Source organism: Nycticebus coucang, chromosome 10 (assembly GCF_027406575.1).
Source record: "Nycticebus coucang isolate mNycCou1 chromosome 10, mNycCou1.pri, whole genome shotgun sequence".
Classification (NCBI taxonomy): Eukaryota; Metazoa; Chordata; class Mammalia; order Primates; family Lorisidae; genus Nycticebus; species Nycticebus coucang.
Genome location: NC_069789.1, coordinates 100,600,984 through 100,623,727, shown reverse-complemented (window position 1 = coordinate 100,623,727; position 22,744 = coordinate 100,600,984). Strand labels below are relative to the sequence as shown.

At 45.5% G+C, this 22,744-nt stretch overlaps 2 protein-coding genes across 4 annotated transcripts in view; one reads left to right on the top strand and one right to left on the bottom strand.

The window, feature by feature from the left end:
* Positions 1-3,638, bottom strand: part of COPA (COPI coat complex subunit alpha) — a 48,009-nt gene extending 44,371 nt beyond the window's left edge. The window contains exon 1 of one of the 2 annotated variants that reach the window (XM_053604505.1): positions 3,456-3,638. In XM_053604505.1, the coding sequence (XP_053460480.1) occupies positions 3,456-3,495 (40 nt within the window). In that variant the 5' untranslated portion in view covers positions 3,496-3,638. The remainder of the gene's footprint in view (positions 1-3,455) is intronic. The other variant, XM_053604506.1, reaches the window with a different exon arrangement.
* NCSTN (nicastrin) lies at positions 3,633-20,210 on the top strand. Of its 2 annotated transcripts, XR_008382970.1 has the most exons (18): positions 3,633-3,802; positions 5,024-5,128; positions 9,955-10,078; positions 10,510-10,631; positions 11,401-11,546; positions 12,660-12,810; positions 13,100-13,209; positions 13,449-13,601; positions 14,255-14,359; positions 14,522-14,599; positions 15,475-15,647; positions 17,316-17,418; positions 17,532-17,627; positions 17,917-18,004; positions 18,254-18,408; positions 18,702-18,914; positions 19,010-19,168; positions 19,451-19,558. XR_008382970.1 is itself a non-coding variant. In XM_053604508.1 (17 exons), the coding sequence occupies exons 1-17, from the start codon at positions 3,721-3,723 to the stop codon at positions 19,571-19,573; spliced, it is 2,127 nt and encodes a 708-aa protein (XP_053460483.1). In that variant the 5' UTR covers positions 3,633-3,720; the 3' UTR covers positions 19,574-20,210. The 2 variants fall into 2 exon arrangements, 1 of the variants encoding a protein (XP_053460483.1); XM_053604508.1 differs by lacking the exon at positions 19,010-19,168 and having other exon boundaries at positions 19,451-20,210.
* Positions 20,211-22,744: the final 2,534 nt, after the last annotated feature.

Here is a 22,744-nt window from a genome sequence, read left to right as displayed (position 1 = left end):
CAGGCGCCGCCCAATTATAGCTATCTTACTTCCTCAAACTCCAGTCTCCTCAGAAAGATCAAAGGGCTTTTCTCTCTCTATTCACTGTAACCTGGAAACTCTCCCTAGGCAGTAACCTAAGACAATCGTTGGACTTGCCTTATTTATTTCCCTTCTGTCAAGAATCACTTTCCTGTACTGTCTGTTGTCCAATATCTGAAAACCCTTATTTCAAACATTTTGCTCAGCTGCTTAAGATGGAAAGGAAAATGTGATCTTTGTTACTCCATCATAAATGGAAATGAAAGTTCCCATAGGTAACAACTATTAACAGTCTGGAGTACAACCTTTCAGATTTTTAATGTAGTTATTATTATTGTATTATTGTAAGAAAATGGGAATCTCACTACAATGTACTGCAAACTTTTTTTTTCACCTAATGATACGATATGGATCTCATTACATTTAACTACATATAAGTACATGTGTAGCCTCAATTTTTAACAACTACAAGGTACAAATGGATCACATTTATATTATTCTGACAGGCATTTAAATTGCACCTCCCACCCCCAGGGCACCGCCTGTGGCTCAGTGAGTAGGGTACTGGCCCCATATACCAAGGGTGGAGGGTTAGAACCTGGCTCGGCCAAACTGCAACAAAAAAAATAGCCTGATGTTGTGGCAGGCACCTGTAGTCCCAGCTACTCGGGAGGCTGAGGCAAGAGAACTGCCTAAGCCCAAGAGCTGGAGGTTGCTGTGAGCTATAATGCCACAGCACTCTACCGAGGGTGACAAAACAAGACTCTGTCTCTAAAAAAAAATAAATAAATAAAAATTCCTCCTAATTTTTGGCCAATCAGAAGAAGCCTACTGAAGATACTGCTACACGTACTCTAAACCTATTTGCATTACTGCTTTAGGCTAAAGGCCTCAAAGTGGAATTGCTCAGGGTAGAGGATGTGCATTTAATATTTCAGTAAATACTGTTAACTGTAGGAATACTGTACAATCCTGCCAGGTTTATGGAGGTAACCCTTTTGCATACATTGGCGAACACAGAATGTTACCAGTTATTTGCTATTATCTTTTACTAAAATAAGACCTCCAAAAAATTATCACTTTTTTTTACATTTCTTTCATGATTAGTGAGATGTCTTCATTATTTATTGAACATTTACATTTCTTCTAAATTATCTATTTTCTCCTCTTTTTAAAAAATTATTGTGATATATTAAAATACTCATTAATTAATATTAACTCTCAAATATTCTGACTTCTTTTTTTTATTAAATCATAGCTGTGTACATTAATGCAATCATGGGGCACCATACACTGGTTTTATGTACAATTTGACATATTTTCATCACACTGGTTAACATAGCCTTCCTGGCCTGACATCTTTATCTTTCTCTTATGCCCAAGAAATTAGGAGATGAGAAAACTCAAGGATTATGAAGACCCATGTCAACTATCCAGGTCCCAGAAATTCTTTTATTTATTTATTAGAGATAGAGTTTCACTCTGTCACCCAAGCTAGAATGCAGCAGCACAATCATAGCTCACTGTAAATTTGAACTCTTGGGTTCAAGTGAGTTTCCTGCCTTAGCCTCCCCAGGAGCTGGGACTATAGGTGTGCACCACCATACCCGGCTAGTTTTCTTACTTTTTGGACAGATGAGGTTTCACTACGTTGCCCAGGCTGATCTCAAACTCCTCAGGCTCAAGAAATCCTCTTGCCTTGGCCTCCCAAAGCAATGGGATTACAGGCATAAACCACCATGCCTGACCACACAAATTCTTAACGCCCGGGAGAGGTGGCTCACGCCTATAATCCTAGCACTCTGGGAGGCCGAGGTGGGTGGACTGCCCTGAGCTCAGGAGTTCAAGACCAGCCTGAGCCAGAGTGAGACCTCGTCTCTACAAAAAAAAAAAAAAAAAAAAAAAAAAAAAAGAGTTGGAAGTTGCTGTGAGCTATAATGCCACTGCACTCTACCAAAGGCCACAAAGTGAAACTCTGTCTCAACAAAAATAAAAAGAATTCTTTTTTTTGTTGTTGCAGTTTGGCTGGGCTGAGTTTGAATCCACCACCCTCGGTATATAGGGCCAGCACCCTACTCACTGAGCCACAGGCCGCCCAATAAAATAAATTCTTAATGGTACTCAACCTTCATGATTAATATTCCCATGAGCATTAGAAACTGCTCAAAACATATTCTTACTTTAATAATGGCCTTCATTTTTTGAACTAATGAATTTACACACCAAGCACCATTAATACTTTCCATATTCTTTCTCATTTTAATTCTCTCTAAAAGAGAATAATACTCACACTTTACAGAGGAGGACATAGGAGATTTAGATTTTAAGTAAGTCCCGCAAGGTCATTCAGCTTGTTAATGGATTATAAAGCAAACCCATCTGACTCTGAAGACCAAGTTCCTAACCACTTTGCTTGAGATGCTGCATCTTACTAAATATTCCAGATATATTTTTTCCAGGTCTCAGGAGACCTTACTTCTCTGGCTTTCCTATTCTAACAATTCTGAAAGACTACTATTGAGATCTCAGTCTTTTACCCTGTATCCCCATCCACCATACTCCAGTTCTAGAGTTGCCATACATAGCAAATAAAAATTCAAAATGGCCAGTAATATTTGAATTTCACTTAAACAACGAACAATACTAAAAAAGTATCCGCTGTTTTGTCTGAAATTTAAATGTGCCTCAAAGGGTTATAACAAGTCCATATGTCCTGTATTTTATCTGACAATTCTATCAAGCTCAGACTTTATTGGGGTTACAAGCCTCAATCGCCTATTTCCAGGTAGAAAATAAAGTCCAAGGGAGGCACTGGCTGTTGAGATGGTGCGGCCAATCTCCTTAAATTGAGGTAGCCTGTGCTCATCTCCGAAAAAGCTGCTGGACTCAGGTGCCTGTGACAGACTCGATCCCTAGATCCACTCCACTAACAGCCACACTCTCTTTGCTTGTAAAGTCTTAAGAGGAAAAAAAAAAAATGGTTGGAAAAAGCCAAGGGGTCACGGGGTCTTTGGAAAAGAAGAATAAAAAAGCGAGAACACGGCCCCCAAAAGTGAAATAGAGAAGGAATAGGGAGCGGGCATAGTTAAAGAATCCCTAGCGGTGCAGGAACCGCATTATAGGTAAATAAAAGCGCCAGGACACGCCAAAGAAGAGAAGGACAACTGCCCGCCAGGCCTAAACTCTCTCCCTCCCGTCTTTAGTCTTAAACTAGCACCTTTTCTTAACTAATTAGTAATATTAGTTATATTATTATATATTAGTTATAATATTAGACTAGTGCTAGTCTTTAAACTAGCACTTTTTCTTAATTAGTAATATTAGTGGGTCCGTCGATGGCCCGATGCGGCGGCACGTCTGCCCATTCTCTCTTCCCTTATGTCGCCCCTGCCCCGACATCAAACCTCCAGGTTCCCTTTTCTCTTCTTCACTACCTTTGACTCGCGCGCTCTTGGTCTCAAATTTGGTTAGCATCCTTCAGGCCTCGGAATCCGACGTACTAATAGTAGGCCTGCCACTCCTCGCTGCCTTCGGATGCTTCCACGTCAACGACTCTGGGCCGCGGCTCCCGGAAGCTCCTGGGGAAACGAACTTCCGGTCTCTGGCGCTTCGGGCCATAGAGACTGCGTCGGTGGCAGCCTAGAGAGGCCGCTATCTGACGGGAGGGAAACCCAGGCTTCCGCTCAGCTGAGAGGCAAGATGGCCACGGCTGGGGGCGGCTCTGGGGCTGACCCGGGAAGTCGGGGTCTTCTTCGCCTGTCTTTCTGCGTCCTACTGGCAGGTGAGGTCTCCATGCCCGTGAGGTTTGTTCAGTGAGGGTAATTCTCGGAATCTACCCAGCCGTGAGCGCCGCCGTCTCCCTTGTGGTCCCTTCTGCTCCTCTGTCCCCCCACCCTGTAAATCCTCCTTCTCTTTCGTTCCCGCAACAGAAGTTCCCCCTCTGCTTGGACTTGAGGGGTCCCTTCTCCCCAGAAGTACGTCGTGTCTGTCGCCTTCCAGCCTGACTCTCAAGTCTGTTAGTCCTGGTGCCTCATTTTCCCCACAGCCCCAGCCACCCCACCCACAATCTAAAGGAACAGGTGTGAAAGTTCAGCTTTCTTCTCCGTATATAGACTTTTGGGGATGAAAGCAGACCCTTTCTCTGGGTGCTATGCAGCACTTAAAAGGTATAGTGCTCATTTCTTCCTCTGTTGATTCCACCATAAACTCACATCCCTGTGACTCTACCTTAGTTCCTTTCATCAGTAAAGCGAGAGTAAGGTAAGATCTGGGTACTCTGGACTGTTAAGATCACTAAGTAACAATTCAAGGAATTTTAGACATTTTATAATGTACTTAAGTGTTTGCTTACACGCGTTTATTTTTTGGTATATGACTTTGTAGTTGGTTGAGCTCTAAAATGCAAACGTGCCTATATATAACTATGACAATGCCCTCCTATAAATTCATATTGTGTTTAAAGATTCCCCAATAGAGAAACTATAGCTGCCTCACACTGTGGACACACACAACTAACTTACTGATGTTAAATTAACATCATACCATAAGGTTTCTTCCAATTCTATTCACACTCTTGGAAAAAATGTCTCAGAAAGTTTGTATTGTTGTAATCTAAGTCTTTAAACTAGCACTTTTTCTTAACTAATTAGTAATATACATTTACGGGATAGAAAAGCAGAAGTATGGTCACCAATGCAACCAGAATCTGGCACATCTAAGGTCACACACTTAACTTTGACAGATCAAGTTTTCTCTCTTAGCTTCACTGTCATTTGCTCTTCAGTGGACTTAGTAATAACCCTTTGAGGCACATAGGTGAGTGCTTTGTAGAGCATTTATGGGTTCTAATAATGTGCCCAATAAGCGAGAAGAATGGACATTAATTCCATTTTAGACAGTATAATATTAAATGATTTACCCAAGGCATACATGGAACTAATGCTGTAATAGAAGCTGATACTTGTATCTCAATTTTTTCTAATACTTTTTATCTTCCAATCAGGTTTGTGCAGGGGAAACTCAGTGGAAAGGAAGATCTATATTCCCTTAAATAAAACGGCTCCCTGTGTTCGTCTGCTCAATGCTACCCATCAGATTGGCTGCCAGTGTGAGTTGAAGTTGGGATGCATGCTTGTGGACATTGGTATTTCAGTCTGTGCCCTAGATATTAAGAGAGATCCATGTCCTGCTTAGGAGTCTTAGCACTCAAATTAGACTATGTGAGTAGGAGGTAATAGAGAACCATCTGTCAAAACATGCAAGAAAATAAATACAGTTAGTCCAGGGGTAACAAATGAGATAGGTTCTGTAGGTTTGTTCTTAAGTTGAATTTGTATGTAAGTTGGAACAGGTACATTTACCCATTACCTGTAATAGCTACTGTTCATAAGTATAAATTATTTGTAAGTCCATGTTTGTAACTATAGGACTGCCAGCAAGAATAACTTTTAGTAAATGCTGGATAACAAGAGTTTGACATATGCATCTCATTTTATTTCTCCCACCCCACAATTAACTCACAAGTGCATTTCATTTAACCCTGCAACCCCCCCCCCATAAAGTAGGTCTTATTATTATTGTCATTTTACAAATGATATAAGTAAGACTTAGAGAAATTGAGTGTGTTTCCCAAGATCATACTGGTAAGGAAGCCAGAATTTAAAACCTTGTGGCACAAGTTCTAAGCCAGGACTCTTAATCACCTGCTATACTGTTTTCTGAAATGAAAGAAGTTGTGTTCCATAGAGTCCAGTTATCTCCTGCAGGCTGAGTGATTTTTTTCGGAAACAGTCGGGCTTCTTAAAGGCAATGAACTATTTGAAAAAAAGGCATTGAAAATGCCAAATAGTTGCAAAAGGAATTAGTGAAGCATTCAAATTTATCTTTATACTTTATTTATTTATTTTTTGAGACAGAGTCTCATTTTGTTGCCTTCAGTAGAGTACTGTGGCATCACAGCTCACAGCAACCTCAAACACTTGGGCTTAAGTGATTCTCTTGCCTTAGCCTCCCAAGTAGCTAGGACTACAAGCACCTGCCATAATGACTGGCTGCTTTTTGGTTATAGTTGTCGTTGTTTGGCGGGTCTGGGCTGGATTTGAACCCACCAGCTCTGGTGTATGTGGCTGGCACCCTAGCTACTGAGCTACAGGCGCCGAGCCTGTCTTTGTGCGTTATAAATGTGTTCCAAAATAAGATACCATAGCGCCATGGTTCTAAAACCTATAGAAATTATTGAGAGGGGGAAAAAGTTGTGAGCTGAAGGCTGACCTGCTATCTTCAGTTTTTGTCTTTCCAGGGGGAGTAGTACTGTCAGGGTGTAGATTTAGAGGTAAGCAGAAAGTTTAAGGTCCGGTCTTGGCTTCTTCATCATCAACTTGATAACATCTGAATTCAACTTAACGCCTATAGTCTTGTTCAAAGCTGAAAGCCAAACTGCCTTTTAATAGATGTTTATTGATAATGCTGAGTAAATTATGTGGTCTCAGCAGTACTGTGCAATTGCTTGAAACCTTCCAATTTGGTAGGAAAAAGCTGAAACACTGGCAAGTAAAAGATTTGCTCAGAGGCAGTTACTGCTCTTCTACCCATCCTTCCCTGAGCTATACTGTATGTCAGTTTTCCCATGTCCTTGCTACATAAAGCACTGGAAATAGGTTGATTGGTTCCAGATAGCCTCAAATAAGGTGTTTGTTAGACTTAGTTTCCATACTGGTTTTATGGGTGGAAGAGAACTATGTCCAGTGTAGGCTAAGAGCCAGTTTTGCTGCAACTTCTTTTTTTTTTTTTTTTTTTTTTTATTGTTGGGTGCTGCAACTTTTCTATAACTACAAAAGACCCAGACTCCCTTCTTTTAGAACTAGGTTCCATTCTTCTAGAACTAGAAATCCCCTTTGGGAATGAGCCATTTTGCTGTGTTCTTAGAATAGTTCTGTGCGAAGCAAAGCAGGAGCCTCTAGAGATAAAGCCAAAGGCCAATACAGAGAAACAAGAAGGGAGAAGCTGGACTATGACCACTTCCTCATTAGGATCTTGTTTCCTGTTCAACCTTTTTTTTTTTTTTTTTTTCTGAGACAAAGTCTCACTTTGTCACCCTTGGTAGAGTGTCGTGGCATTATAGCTCTCAGCAACCTCAAACCCTTGGGCTTAAGCAATTCTCTTGCCTCAGTATCCCAAGTAGCTGGGACCACAGGCACCTGCCACAATGCCCAGTTATTTATTTATTTATTTATTTTTGAGACAGGGTCTTGCTCTTGCTCAGGCTAGTCTTGAACTCCTGAGCTCAAGCTGTCTACCCACCTTGGCCTCCCAGAGTGCTGGGATTATAGCCTTGAGCCACCTTGCCTGGCCCAACTTGCTTATTTATAAGTCTTACTTTATCATATCTGTGTGTTCTGAGCAGGCTCCCTCTTTAATTAGGATTGCTAACATGATAAAGGTAAGGTGAAAACCGTATTTGATTTCTGATTATAATGCCGTTTCTGTTAGACCCTTTAAAGTTTTCATTGGGAGCTATGTATGGTTTCTTTTTCCTTGTTCTTTCCTTTTTAGATCTGTCCTCTGATATGACATCAATAGGGGTAGGAAATCATCTTCTTATTGAAGGTCCAGAAAAAATAAGCAAATTACTAAAGACTATATACAGTCACTACTTAGAATCCAGATTAGAATCCAGGTTTTTTTTTTTTTTTTTTTTAGTCTAGTATCATTGCTTCTTTCCTTCTCCCTGGAACTGAAATTATATATTTTTTGTTTACCATTCTAGCTTTCCCTTTCTCATGACTTAAATACTATGTCAGAATTGTTGGGGTTTGTTTTACTTAGAAATTCCGTTGGTATCTGGTTCTTTTTTTGTTTTGTTTTATTTTTGAGACAGAGTCTCACTATGTCGCCCTTGTGAGGGCATCACAGCTCACAGCAACCTCAAACTCTTGTGCTTAAGCAATTCTCTTGCCTCAGCCTCCCTAGTAGCTAGGACCACAGGCGCCCGCCACACAGCCTGGCTATTTTTTTGTTGCAGTTGTCATTGTTGTTTAGCTGGCCTGGGCCAAGTTCGAACCCGCCAGACTCGGTGTATGTGGCTGGCGCACTACCACTGAGCTATGAGTGCTGCCAGTTTTTGGTTTTTTTTTGAGACAGAGTCTCACTCTGTTGTCCTGGGTAGAGTGCCATGGCATCATCATACCTCACAGCAACCTCAAACTCCTGGGCTCAAGCTCTCAAGTAGCTAAGACTACGGGTGCCTGCCACAACACCCATCTAGTTTTTCTATTTTTAGTAGAGATGGGGTCTTGTTTTTGCGCAAGCTGGTCTCAAACTCCTGAGTTCAATCAATCCACCCACTTTGGCCTCCCAGAGTGTTAGGATTACAGGCATGAGCCACCCTGCCCAGCTTGGATCTTTTTTTGAGACAAACTCTCACTCTGTTGTCCAGACTGAAATGCCATCGCGTCAACCTAACAGCTACCTCAAACTCTTGGGCTCAAGTGATCCTCCTGCCTCAGCCTCCCAAGTAGCTGGGACTACAGGCACCTACCACAATGCCTGGCTGATTTTTCTATTTTTGTGATGCCTGGATAATTTTTCTTTTTTAGTAGAGACAGGGGTCTTGCTCTTGCTCAGGCTGGTCTCAAACTCCTAACCTCAAGTGATCCACCCACTTCTGCTGCCCAGAGTGGTAGGTGAGCCACCACGCCCAGCCTTGGTATCTGGATCTTAAGTTGTTCCAGACTCTGCTTTTTCTCCATATTTTATTATTATTATTGACATGAACTTACTAAGTATTTACTATATATAAGACATAGTTGAATGTTGGAGACAAGGCCTCCATGTCTAGATTTCTCCAGATCTCATAGGGAAAAAATGTACATATGACTGGCCCCTGCCTTTACTGATTTTAATTTAGTATATCCTACTTAAAGCCCAAGCATCTGTATTATTTAAAACCCCAAAGTTATTCTGACACACAGCCAGGGCTGAGAACTACTAGTCTAAAATTATTTATGACTAACACAGCAAATTTTCTGTGGAGAGGAGACTCACAGGGAGACCCTGGGATATCCCTATGTGAATCACTAGGGATTTGAGAGGTATTACCTAATGCCTCAAATTACGTAGAATTCAAGGCATTCTGGACTATTGATCATTCATATTCTAGAGCAGTGCTTCCCAATGTTTGTCAAATCATGAAACACATAGAAAGCATTATTTGTTCAGCCTCCTGGCACATAGGGAAATGGGTGATACTTGCAGGGTCTTCCTGGAGTAAGTGATAAGTTTGCTCCTGGCTGGAGGTGACCAACCTAGGGACACTGGAAACCCTAGGACCCAGGAATAAGAGGAATGGATTAGGCACATCTCTAATCCATTCAAGGCCTGTAAATTGGGAAGCTCTGTTCTACAGACCTCAGAGTTCTTGATTAACCTCACCTAAAATTGGCCAGAAGCAAGTAAAGTCATTCCCAAATAGGGCAAAGGAATGGCGATCCAGGAAGGCTACTGAGGCCAAGGGAATCTACACATATGTTTTCACAAAGGAAGATTCAAAGCTAGAACTCCGAGCTAGAGATCTAGAGCCTGGCATTTCCTGGATGAAATACAGGTTTGAAAACTTTGGTGTTTACTGTTCTAGAATCTTATATATGTGGCTAAATGAGGTTGGGGGAAGAGGGCAGGAAAATGAAGTTCATAGAGCCTTTCTGTCATTTAATGAGCAAGTGTTTAATGAGTCTTCCTGGGCTCTTTTGTCCTCCATTCCCTCCTGACAACCTTCAGGTGGAGCTGGGGAAATTCAGCTGTTCAGTTCAAATCCAAAGGTACCTATATTTACCCAAATATATTGTGTCTTTGAAATAACAGATTTGCAGGATCAGTGAGGCAAAGTTGGCATTGTCAACTGTGCGGGCTTTAACTTGTCTCATTCTGTCCTGGCAGCTTCAATTAGCGGAGACACAGGGGTTATCCATGTAGTGGAGAAAGAAGAGGACCTGCAGTGGGTACTGACTGATGGCCCCAACCCCCCTTACATGGTTCTGCTGGAGGGCAATCTCTTTACTGGGTAAGAACTAGATGTTTTTGCTAGAACAGCACATCCAGACAGGGAAAGATTTGGTGAATAGTCCTCACACTTGGTGAAAACTTCTCTTGGCTACCCTGGTCTGGTCAGGGGTAGTCCTCAGAAGGAAGAGGGTACCATCAAGGGGAATCATCCTGAGGGCCTTAAAAATGGAGATCTAGTGAGTAAGAACCCCCAGGGAGGGAGAGTCCCCAGGGTCACTCAGGGACAAGGTAGATGAAATTAAGCCTTGAGCTCAGATTGGGTTGTATAGTCCAGACTCAGAAGTTAAAACTGAAAAAAGAAGAAATGAGTCAACAGTCTCATTCCCATGGGATGGGAATTCCCCTCATTGCCATTTGTCCTGGAGGGCAGGATGTCAGGCTGTCTGATACCTTTCTGTTTTCCATCATGCCATTCCTTCCCTATTCCAGGCATTTAATGGAGAAGCTGAAGGGAAGAACCAGCCGAATTGCTGGTCTTGCAGTGTCCCTGTCCAAGCCCATTCCTGCCTCAGGCTTCTCACCTAGTGTGCAGTGCCCAAATGATGGGTTTGGTAAGAGCCCCAAACAATCAGTAGAGCCTACTGTCACCCAAGTCTCATTGGTTGCTTCAGTCTTGTGTCTTTGAAGGGTGTTTACGTGTGTCTGTTTACAGTATCAACTACGAACTCCCAAACAGAAGATAGTGCTTCCTTGTAGTTGCCACTCATCCCTTCCCTCTTCTGCTTCCTCTTCCTTTGCTTATTTTCTATTATGCCCTTTTTCCACGTGCTCAGATCCCTAATCTGCCAGCCTAGGGCTCCCTGACACCTAGGGTTGTATAGTCCAGACTCAGAAGGAAGTCTGAGTGTCTGTGTCTCTCTATTTTAGTGTGGATGGTGGTAAATACATGCCTGCTGCTTTGAGTCACCACCTCTTTTTGAACTCTTTTTTTTTTTTTTTTTTTTTTGAGGCAGAGTCTCACTATGTTGCCCTGGGTAGAGTGCCCTGGCGTCACAGCTCACAGCAACCTCAAACTCTTCGGCTTAAACAATTCTCTTGCCTCAGCTTCCCAAGTAGCTGGGACTACAGGCACCCACCACAGCACTCATTTATTTTTTTGGTTGTAGTTGTCATTGTTGTTTGGCAGGTCAAACCCGCCAGCTCTGGTGTAGATGGCTGGCGCCCTAGCTACTAAGTTACAGGTGCTAAGCCCTCTTTTTGAACTCTTAGTCCCAACCCTATAATGGTGTAATCTTTCTCTTACCTTGTCCCTAAGTGCTTAGTGTCCCAATAACCTGTCACCCACACACCCCACTTCTCTACCCCTGTCCTCTCCTTCAGGTGTTTACTCCAACTCCTATGGGTCAGAGTTTGCTCACTGTGGAGAAATACAGTGGAACTCCCTGGGCAATGGCTTGGCTTATGAAGACTTTAGTTTCCCCATCTTCCTTCTTGAAGATGAAAATGAAACCAGGGTCATCAAGCAGGTAATGACTCTGTCAGCTCCTTGCAATTCCAGTTAGAAACTGAAGAATGTTTTTTAGGCTCTCCTCCCATGCAGAGGGAGGCTCATTTTACTAGGGTAGCTTCTGAAGACAGTTGCTCCAAAAAGAACCCAGAGGTTTATTTCTCTTTTGCCTATTATCACAGCACTAATGGCTTTTAGACTGGGAGAAAGTAAGGATATTTGAAAGAATAGGGTGAAGCAAGGCATACAGCTCTGGTTAAGGACCACTAGTATGGTAAAAAGCATTTGGTTAGGAATCAAGAGAGTTAGTTTGGTAAAATTTCTGAGGTTCTTTTTAGCTCTAGTATGTTTTAATTCTAGTCTAATTTTTTTCATTTGGACCTAAAGAGCAGTTACAAGATTTTTCCAAATCACGTAATGAGTTGATGTGCAGGCTGTCTTGCATCTGATTTTGTACCTCTATTCCAGTGCTCTTTATGTCAAATCACACTGAATCTTATTCAGTGGCTGAAGCTCCAATTGAGCCAGGCCACTTAGGTGGGATACTTTCTTTCTATTTTATTTATTTATTTATTTATTTTTTGAGACAGAATCTCACTTTGTCACCCTTGGTAGAGTCCTTTGGCATCATAGCTCACAGCAACCTCAAATTCTTGGGCTTAAGCAATACTCTTGCCTTAGCCTTCCGAGTAGCTGGGACTACAGGTGCCTTCCACAATGCATGGCTATTTTTAGAGACAAGATCTTGCTCTGGCTCAGGCTGGTCTTGAATCTGTGAGCTCAGGCAATCCACCTGCCTTGGCCTCCCAGAGTGCTACGATTACAGGCATGAGCTACTGCACCTGGCCCTGGGATTGGGTACTTTTCATCTTCTCCCATTGAGGGAGGCCCTGGGATGAGGTACTTTCATCTGCTCCCATCTGCCATTGAGTCTGTGCCCCTTTGCACCTCTTGATGAGTTTTTCTCTTTGACCTGATAGATCCTGTGGTTGTACCAGGACAACTATAGTTCAGGGACAGATGTCTCTCAAAACGGAGTGGCTTGAGGATGTTGCTGGGACCCTCCTCTTTCTGGGAAGTAAAGGAGGGCCTCCACAGCTCCCATCTCAGTGGGGTCCTCCTCTCCTTCCAGTGCTACCAGGATCACAACCTGAGTCAGAATGGCTCTGCACCGAACTTCCCACTGTGCGCCATGCAGCTCTTCTCACACATGCACGCTGTGGTCAGCACTGCCACCTGCATGCGCCGTAGTTCCATCCAGAGCACCTTCAGCATCAACCCAGGTAGAGCAGAGCCAAGCCCTGCCGGGTGTGTTTGAGGGCTGGGAGGGAGCCTGGGAGGGAGGAAGGATCTGGCAAAGAGCATTGGGTGGAGAGTGGAAACAATTCTGAATAATTTAGGCAGCTTGTTTCTAAAGTGGATGGTGGCAGAGAAACCAACCTGGACCGGTTGGCGGAAGAAACTATGACTCACAAATCCTGGGGGGGCACTGGTCAAAGAAGTCTTCCATGCCTGCTTTAGCTGCCCTTTCCCTTAGTTCTGTTGTTTTCTCACTGTTTATGTCCTGCTTAGAAATCGTCTGTGACCCCCTGTCTGACTACAATGTATGGAGCATGCTAAAGCCTATAAATACATCTGGGACATTAAAATCCGATGACAGGGTTGTAGTTGCTGCCACCCGGGTAAGTGTTGGCCTCTGATCAAGATGGGCAGGGCTGGCACAGAAAGAGCTGGCAGGCTTCTCTCTGGCATATCAGATTTCAGAGTTGCTATGTTGGGGAGCTTTAAATGGGGAGGAATCTGGACTGTGGGACTCTCAGGTTGTCCTTATTGCCCCAGGACACATATATTCTCTTTGCTGGAATAGGAATGGAGGCTTAGGGCTAGTTTTAAAGTGTGTCTTTTCTTCTGCTGTACCCAGCTGGACAGTCGTTCCTTTTTCTGGAATGTGGCTCCAGGCGCTGAAAGTGCTGTTGCCTCCTTCGTCACCCAGTTGGCTGCAGCTGAAGCTTTGCAAAAGGCACCCGATGTGACCACCCTGCCCCGCAACGTCATGTTTGTCTTCTTCCAAGGGGTAAGTAAGGGTTTTTTGGCTGGGTGGGATGGCAGGGAAAGAGGAGGATGGTAAAAGGGGAGTGGCTATTAGTTGGGAAGACCTTGACTCTTGACCTAAGTTATGAATAGGCTCAAGGCTTTTGGATGTGTCTACATGTGTCTCCCCTTGGATTCTTCATTTTTAGGAAGCTTCTATACCCTGAATCAGTGTGTTATCAACCCCTGCTCTTGCTCACTGCTAAGATCTATTTGCAGCATCCGTTTACTTTAATTCCCTGGACTCCTTTTCTGCGGCTTACACCAGGAGCCCCAAGGCTCCTGCCTCTACCCACTGGCACTATAACCTGGCCCTAGAATAAAGAAACAGCAGCCGTGACTGAGTTAGAGGAGATTGGGAAGAGTTAGGAAGCAGTCATGTAATAGCTGTTGTCTGCCTTAGGCCTTTACTAAGGTTGCTTTCCCCATTTCTGGGCTTGAGAAGTCCTGTGATACAGGAGGGAGAGTCACAGCTGGAAGGAGTATAAAGTCACATGACTGTGTCAGCCAACCAGCAATTGAGAAGACCTAAGACAGTGGCCTTCTTGCCTCCAGCTTTGATGACCTGCTCTTCCTTGAGGCTTTTCTAACCCTTTGGGACCTCAATTCCCTTTCCCACCCATATCTTCCCCTCAGGAAACTTTCGACTACATTGGCAGCTCAAGAATGGTCTACGACATGGAGAAGGGCAAGTTTCCTGTGCAGTTAGAGAACATTGACTCATTCGTGGAGCTGGGACAGGTGTGTATGTTGTGTCCTCCACTACTTTCCTGCCTAAAGCTTCCACTCTGATCTATTGTCCTCGCTGCAGATACCACCACCTCATTCTTTTCTTCCTTTCCCCCAGGCATGAGCCAGAACAGGAGACTGATTAACACTGTTGCTTCTTCATCCTCCCCCCAGGTGGCCTTAAGAACTTCACTAGAGCTTTGGATGCACACAGATCCCATGTCTCAGAAAAATAAGACTGTGCAGAGCCAGGTAACCTGAGCATCTCTCCTCATTTCCTGTTTTAGCAGCTCAAATGGACCCTAATCCTGCCCTATTTCCACCAACCCCTCAGGGACTATGAGATAAGAGGCAGGATTAGATTGGGTGTTGGCTAAAGGATGAACACTATAGCCGTTATGCCTTGCTGGAAAAAATCAGGAGCTCAGTGGTGTTCCATTGGTTCCCTGGGATGGGTAAGTTCTCTGATAATTTGGTGCCTAGCAAATTACCACTGCCTGTTAAGGACAGGCAAGTGATTAGCTCCCTTTTCTCCTTGTTGTGCCATGGATCCAGTTGTCAAGGCTGTCCTACCCTAGGCCTAGCTGTGTCAGACTCCCTACCCAAATTGTCTTTCACTTTCCTCACTGCTGGGGCAAGACCCTCCCTCTTCTCTAGGTCCAGCTAGGTATAGCTTTAGGCCTGCTTTTTCCCAGGTGGTCATCTTTCTGCTTTCTAGCCTTCAGTGTCACCCTGCTCTGGACTCCCATCACTTATAGAGTGGGTTCCCTATGTGGCATTCAGCACAAAGTTTTCTGTTATCATGTGCTCCCCTCAGTTCTGCGCAGCAAAGAAGCAAAGCATCCACTGAAGATAAGGCATAGTCCTGAGGACAATGGAATTTATCTATAAATATGTAAACATAGGGCTCTTCTTGGTGCCCCAGAGTCCTAAACCTAAAAAATGATGAGATCAGTAGGAAATTCAGAGGGCCTTAGTCCCAAAAAGCTTGAGGCATATAGGTCTAGAAGCATGCAGGGCAGCTCCTCGCACAGGGGACTTGAAGTATAGAACTTTTCAGGCCTAAGAGAAACCACCTGCTTCCCATCCCCCAGGCTCCCATCGGCTAATCTCCCTCTTCCCCTCAGGTGGAGGAGCTCCTGGCCACCCTGGAGCAGAGTGGTGCTGGCGTCCCTGCTGTCATCCTCAGGAGGCCAAGTCAGTCCCAGCCTCTCCCACCATCTTCTCTGCAGCGATTTCTTCGGGCTCGAAACATCTCTGGTGTCGTTCTGGCTGACCACTCTGCTAACTTCCACAACAAGTGAGCATCATTTGGCCCTACACCCTCTTCATTTTTTTTTTTTTGTTTGTTTGTTTGTTTTGAGACAGAGTCTCACTTTGTTGCCCCAGGTAGATGTCGTGGTATCATACTCACAGCAACCTCAAACTCTTGGGCTCAAGCTATCCTCTTGCCTCAGCCAAGAGTGAGCCAAGCTGAAACTACAGGCAACTGCTACAATGCCTCGTTAATTTTTATATTTTTAGTAGCAACAGGCTCTCCTTGCTCAGGCTGGTCTCGAACTCCTGAACTCGAGCAATCCACCCACCTTGGCCTCCCAGAGTGCTGGGATTATAGATGTGAGCTGCCACACTCAGCTCCCTCTTCATTCTTAAAGAGTCTTTTCTGTATTCTAAGGGAAAGTCACTGTTCTCCTCTTTTCCCACACCACTCCCTCCAAAATCTTAGGTCACTTTACATTCTTTGCTCAGTGGCCTGTTCACATCAGACCAATCCTCTAATGTGACTTTATGTTCATCTTAGAAAACCATCCTTGGCCTCATCCTTTCCTAGCAGGGTGGTCTGCTGTGGTCCTGCTTCTCCCATGCTCTCCAGAGCCTGAGTTCCCTGGGGCTGCCAGCAGAGGGCATCATCTCAAATAAGCTCATGGGAAGGCCGGTGGGGCTTTCTGAGTCAGGGCAAACAGCCGTCCTCTCCTGTCATCTCCCCGTGCCACATAGTGTTCTTGCAATGTGGTAGGTACATACAGTTCAATGTGAGGATAAATGTGTCTCCTGCCCCTGAGGGGTGTACGGAGGAAGAAGCAAGGCGCTGTTCCTCACATACAGTCAGTGGTCCTGGGAGCCCTGAAACTACCCCTGCCAAGGCCTCAGATAACAGGAGACATCTTACTCAGGCTGAATTTATAAGTCCTCAGTCTGCATGGGGCTATGGGGCCAAATGAGTTTCTGAGTGAAAATGCCTGAGCTCTGGTTCTCGGACCCTAGCCAATAGCACCTTGGTGTGGCTGACTTGACTCTGGGTGGCAAGGATTTACTGATTTTGAAGGCTCTTTTAGCCTCTCTTTTAAGATCTGTCTCCTTGAGGCTCCCCATGCATCTTCATGGCAGTTTGATGTAGTGTGTCCTTGTGTCTGATCCTGATTAGTCCTGATCCTAATGCCTCCTAGTCCTGCCTCTGTTTCCATTGCCCACTGATATAAGTGTTCTTTGGAACCCTGCACAGTTGCTCTGATGATGTGTGGCAGAGTTCTCTGAAAATCATCTTAGCCACACCCCCATATCTTTAGTCCAAATGATATGGAAGAGTCTCTTCTATGTTTAAATATCTGAGCTCACTTACCTTTTCTGCCTCATCTGTCAGGCAAGTCCTTGTATTTCCCGAAGCATTCCCATCCTCACCCCCACCTCCCCATTCTCCACACTTCTTCTTTTTTTTTTTTTTTTTTTTTTTGGCCGCGGCTGGGCTTGAACCCGCCACCTCCGGCATATGGGACCGGCGCCCTACCCGTTGAGCCACAGGCGCCGCCCCACACTTCTTCTTTACACCCTGATTGGACCCTGATTTCCAATCACCTGTTTTCCCTGGATGATGAGAAGGGGGACACTGAGTTCCTACTTGAGGCCATTTGAGGGGGAGAAGAAGAGGCCCTGGCTGCATGTGGCTAAGACTTATGCTACTTCCTTGCAGGTATTACCAGAGCATTTATGACACTGCTGAGAACATCAATGTACACTATCCTGAATGGCTGAGCCCTGAAGAGGATCTGAACTTTGTGCCAGACACTGCCAAGGTAGCACTGAGCCGGGCTGGGCAGGAGCATGGGGAGCATAGTGAGGATGGTTAGAATTCTCAAGTTTGAGGACAGAAAATGTGGATCACTTGGCACCCCCTTACCTACCACAGGCTTTGGCAGATGTGGCCACGGTGCTAGGACGTGCACTGTACAAGCTTGCGGGAGGAACCAACTTCACCGACACAGTTCAGGCTGATCCCTATACGGTAAGAGCATATGGGCCCTACCCTCAGTTTACACAAGCAGCTCCCCATCCTTTAGTCCCTTGCCTAGTGTCCCAGACCTTGGAATTCAGTGTTCCTATTCATGCCACTGAGGATGCCTGCTGCTGCAGCAAGCTCTAGGGTGGCCTCATCTGCATCCTTATGAGCTGCCTCCCAACCACAGCCTGTCTGGACAGTCTGGTTCCTGTCTCCTCACTGACTCTCCACTGGTAATTCTTTCCCTGGACTTGCCCCAAGGGTTTTCTTTCTCTTCTCGATGTTCCCGTCCTAGGTTACCCGCCTGCTCTATGGCTTTCTGGTTAGAGCCAACAACACATGGTTCCAGTCTATCATCAGGCAGGACCTAAGGTCCTACTTGGGTAAGCATCTGGGGTGGGAATGGGACTCTTAACTAATGAAATTAATAGAGAAAAAGTCTTCATTTTGGTTTAATTTTTTATATTTTTTTCTATTTTCTCTTCCCCATTTTCCTTTCCTTTTCTTTGTTGGATCCTTTTAACCTCTCTTCCGGTCTTCTGGCTCCTGCCAATTATGGGCTTTTCCTATGTCTGCCTACTCTCCCCACCTTCCACCTACCAAATCCTCCCTTCCCTTTGGTCTGTAATCAGGTGATGGGCCTCTTCAACATTACATTGCTGTCTCCAGCCCCACCAACACCACTTACGTTGTACAGTATGCCTTGGCAAATTTGACTGGCAAGGTGATCAACCTTACCCAAGAGCAGTGCCAGGATCCAACTACAGTCCCAAATGAAAACAAGGACGTGAGTGGTCATGGGTGTTGGAGATGCCCTGGGGCCCCTTTCCTTTGGGAAAGTTGGAGATTCTCCTGGGTTCAATTGGACTCAGGGAATTGGTATGGAGAGGTAAAGTGATGTAGCCCTCAGACCTTGAGTACTGAAGAGGCAGTGGCCTGGGTGAAAATGAACCCCCTAAAGGGTAAAGGGACAGCAGCCAGTCAGCTCAGTTGGTTAGAGCACGGTGCTGACAAAGGGTAAAGAAGCGAGTGAGAAGAGGATCACCTCAGCCCTGTGTGTGGGCCCATCTTCCTGTGCAGCTTTATGAGTACTCATGGGTTCAAGGCCCTTTGAATTCCAACAAGACGGACCGGCTCCCCCACTGTGTGCGTTCCACTACACGATTAGCCAGGGCCTTGTCCCCTGCCTTTGAGCTGAGTCAGTGGAGCTCTACTGAATACTCTACATGGACCGAGAGCCGCTGGAAAGACATCCGTGCCCGGATATTTCTAATCGCCAGTAAAGAGCTTGAGGTGCGTTGGGGTAGAAGGGGAGGAGGTAGTGATCTGTTGGACTTCTTTCTGTGGTCTTTTGTCTCATATCCCCTTCCATCTCCCATTTGCCCCAGATTTGCCTCCAAAACCTACTGCAAATCTCCCTGGTCAGCCAGCGAGTCCCATTAGAAGGCCTTTCTTCACAGATAGTTTGAGTATGTGTTCATTCTGTGGATCCTAGAAGCTCCTCCACAGCCCTGACCCCAACTGGCATTCTTCTCTCTATTAAGCCTGTAAGTCAGTAATGCCAGTGCCATGGGAGAATCACAACTATGTGATTCTACTTTCAAGATGTTGAGTAAATGATACCAGGTGGAAGCAAGAACAGAGATCCTCTACTTCTCTTTTCAAATGGGGAGAGAAAATCACAGGTTGGGGAGGTATTGCCCATGATTGTCCCATGCTTGGTGCTTGGAGCCAGTATCAGAGTTGCAGTGTCCTGGCTCCCAACCCCCAATAGTAACCCCAAACTGCACCGAGTCCTGAGAACACCTTCTCCCTCTCTGCCCTTACAGTTCATCACCCTGATGGTGGGCTTCGGCATCCTTGTCTTCTCTCTCATCGTCACGTACTGCATCAATGCCAAAGCCGACATCCTTTTCATTACTCCCCGAGAGCCCAGCGCTGTGTCTTACTGAGGAGGACCCCAGGTTTTCCTGCCAGCTCTGCCATGTACTTCCTAAGTCATTTTGTCCCACTGGGACACAAACCAGTAGTTTGTCACTGGAACTCTCTGAGCCTGTCTCAGACTGGGATTAACATAAAGTAGTGGAATTATCCAGAAGAGAGAGAGAAATAAATTCCCCCCCTTCTCCATTTCCTCCTCCTTCCTTACCGTTGCCAGATTCTGGGATTATAAATAGAAGCTTTCTGCTCCTGTTTAACTCCCTAATTACCCACCCTAATTTGCCCTTCTTCAGGTCCCTCTCCCACTTTTGCCACCCTGTACCTCTCTCTGCTCCTTACCCCCTGACCCAACCACCTTCCTGACTAGGAAGAAGGACATGAAGGGTTGAATGTTGGGATCAAATTACACTGAGCCCCTGAGGAGGAGGACGAGGATCTCTGGGCTGACCTGCTGTCTCCTCCCCATCCTTTCTCCAGGTCTGCAGATGGCACATTAGGGTGGGCGTGCTGCCTGGTGGGTATCCCACCTCCAGCCCACAGTACTGAGTTGTACTTTTTATTAAGCTGTAATATCTGTTTTTCTTTTTCTTTTTTTTTTTTTTTTTGTAAATATATACATAGCAAGTTTCATTAAAATAGATTATCCCACATGACTTGTGTTGCTGCCCTTGATTCTTTCCAGGCCACCCTGTCCAGTGACCAGACTGGAAGTCGTGAAATTGTTACCTGCACACTATCTTCTTGGGCTCCAGAGGACCCAAGGAGTCAGGCTCTGTCAGAAACAGTTGAAGTTGGGCGGCCCCTGTGGCTCAAAGGAGTAGGGCGCCGGCTCCATATGCCAGAGGTGGTGGGTTCAAACCCAGCCTTGGCCAAGGAAAAAAAAAAAAAAGAAACAGTTGAAGTCCTGAAAAAAGGACTCTGCGCAGCCCTGGAGCCTTAGTCCCCTCTTATAAGAACAGTGTCAGCCTGGTTTCTTCCTGGTTATGGTACAGAGATGAAAGGAGCACAATGCTTACCCTTGGGGGTGAGGGAAGAGACAGACAATGAGCTGGAATCCAGTGTAACATGGAGTACTTGCAGCATTTCCGGAGTGCTCTGACAGCACCTGGCGGGATTCAGGGACAAGGGTCGACAGTCAAGTTATGTGTTCACTAGGTGTAGAAGCACAAAGGCAAAAAAGGCAGAATCATGTTTGGGAAATGGTGAGTTATCGAGCATGCCTGAGCCATAAGAGGTCAGCAGGAGGCAAGCCCAGGCTGTATCCTGAGGGCTCTTGGATGGTAGGCATGCTAAAAAGCTTGGGGTTTCTGCTAATGGTGGGCATTTTGTAGCCCAAAACAAGAACGGGTTTGGACCATTAGAGAAAGACAACTTCAGCTTTGTAGGGGATATTCTAATTCCCTGGGTCTTCATGGAGGCAAAATTCTGGAACATAGCAGAACTGGTAAATGATCGTGGGCAGTGGCTGAGTCAGCTGAGGGGGGAAGATAACTGGTGAGCGTGGAAACCTAAATCCCCTTTCTCTGCATTGCTAGCCAAGAGGCTGCCTCTGGTACATACCTGAGACCAGTGATGGGAAAGCACTGGCCATTTTCACAGGGGCCCCAGCACTCCTGAGTGAGCTGTTTACTTTTTTTTTTTTTTTTTTTGAGACAGCATCTCACTCTGTTACTCAGGCTAGAGTACATGGCATTGGCCTTTCTCACAGCAACCTCAAACTCCTGGGCTCAAGCGATTCTCCTGCCTCAGCCTCCTGAGGAGCTGGGACTACAGATACCGATCACTAAGCCCAGCTAATTTTTCTACTTTTAGTAGAGACAGGGTCTTACTCTTGCTCAGACTGGTTTTGAACTGAACTCAAGGGATCTTCCTGCTTCAGGCTCCCAGAATGCTAGGGTGAGCCACTGCACTCTCCCTACCTTTTTAAATATTAAGAAGAGGTGATTTTTCTCCAGGTTTCTCCCTGAGTTCTCTTAGGGATAAAAGGGGCATCTTTGGAGTTCTGAGATATGGAAGTATACCCTGCTGCTTCCCCCAGCCTTCCCAGTCTGAGCCAGGGAGACTGTGCACTGAGCTGGCGGGAGTCGAGCACAGCTGCCACTATCGCCTGGGCTGGCTCCCCACCTCCCTTGGCCAACAGGTCTCCCAGCGGACAGAGCAGTAAACTCCCTCATCCTGCTGGCAGCTTCAGGAAGCAGAGAAGTGGCTGGGTACTAGTGACGGGGCTGAAAAGGAAACATGGCTGGGCAGAATCAAGGGATCAGGGAGTAATAAAGAAGGGTAAACATGGAAGACCCTCAATACTGCAACTTTTCCTTAGGAAAGAATGCTATCACAAGCTAGTCTGCTTTCCATGCTCCCTTATCTTACTGTTCCCACCCATCCCCCCCAAATAAAACACAACTGGGCTCTTTCCATGGCTCTTGGAGAGGCTAGGCTCCATGGAAGGACCACAGGCACCTGGCTGGCCTGCTGGGGCTTCCAAACACCCAGCCTTTCTGAGACCATGTTTCTGGCTCCTCACTGGATATCTCCTGACCCCTGAAGACCATGTGTGACTGGCTGGCAGCATTTATGGCTCAATTCCTTAGCCTCCTCCTCCCCCTTGATCTAGGCCTTGTTCACCCCTGTTCTTCTGAGATTTATCATTTTCCAGGTTCTTTTCTTTCCCTTCCCCCCATCCCAGGACCTGGCCTGTCTGAACTTGATGTGACACCTTGTCTCTGAAGACTAACCCTGAAGGGTTTCCTCCCAGCTGGTGTTTCTCTCCCAGTTTGTTTGAGCAGAGGGGTTTACTATTTTTTCTTTTCTTTCTTTTTATTTTTTAAGACAGTCTCATTTTGTTGCCCTTGGTAGAGTGCTGTGGCATCATAGCTCACAGCAACCTCAAACTCTTAGGCTCAAGTGATCCTCTTGCCTCAGCTGCCCAAGTATCTGGAACTACAGGCGCCTGCCACACTGCCCAGCTATTTTTTTTTTAGAGATGAGGTCTGGCTCTGCCTCAGGCTGGTCTTGAATCTGTGAGCTCAGGCAATCCACCCACCTCGGCCTCCCAGCATACTAAGATTACAGGCATGAGCCATCATACCTGGTCTATTTTTTCTTTCCCATGTCTAGGTCCCTTCTTCTATCCTGGCACATTCCGGGATAAGATATGTTTTAACCAGAGTCCGATGTTCTGT

What these genes read in the sequence shown, in the direction of transcription:
- NCSTN (XM_053604508.1), top strand. Translation starts at nt 3,721, where the DNA reads ATGGCCACGGCTGGGGGCGGCTCTGGGGCTGACCCGGGAAGTCGGGGT. An exon ending in TTTCTGCGTCCTACTGGCAG is followed by an intron (nt 3,803 to 5,023) that starts GTGAGGTCTCCA and finishes TCTTCCAATCAG; the next exon opens with GTTTGTGCAGGGGAAACTCA. An exon ending in CCATCAGATTGGCTGCCAGT is followed by an intron (nt 5,129 to 9,954) that starts GTGAGTTGAAGT and finishes CTGTCCTGGCAG; the next exon opens with CTTCAATTAGCGGAGACACA.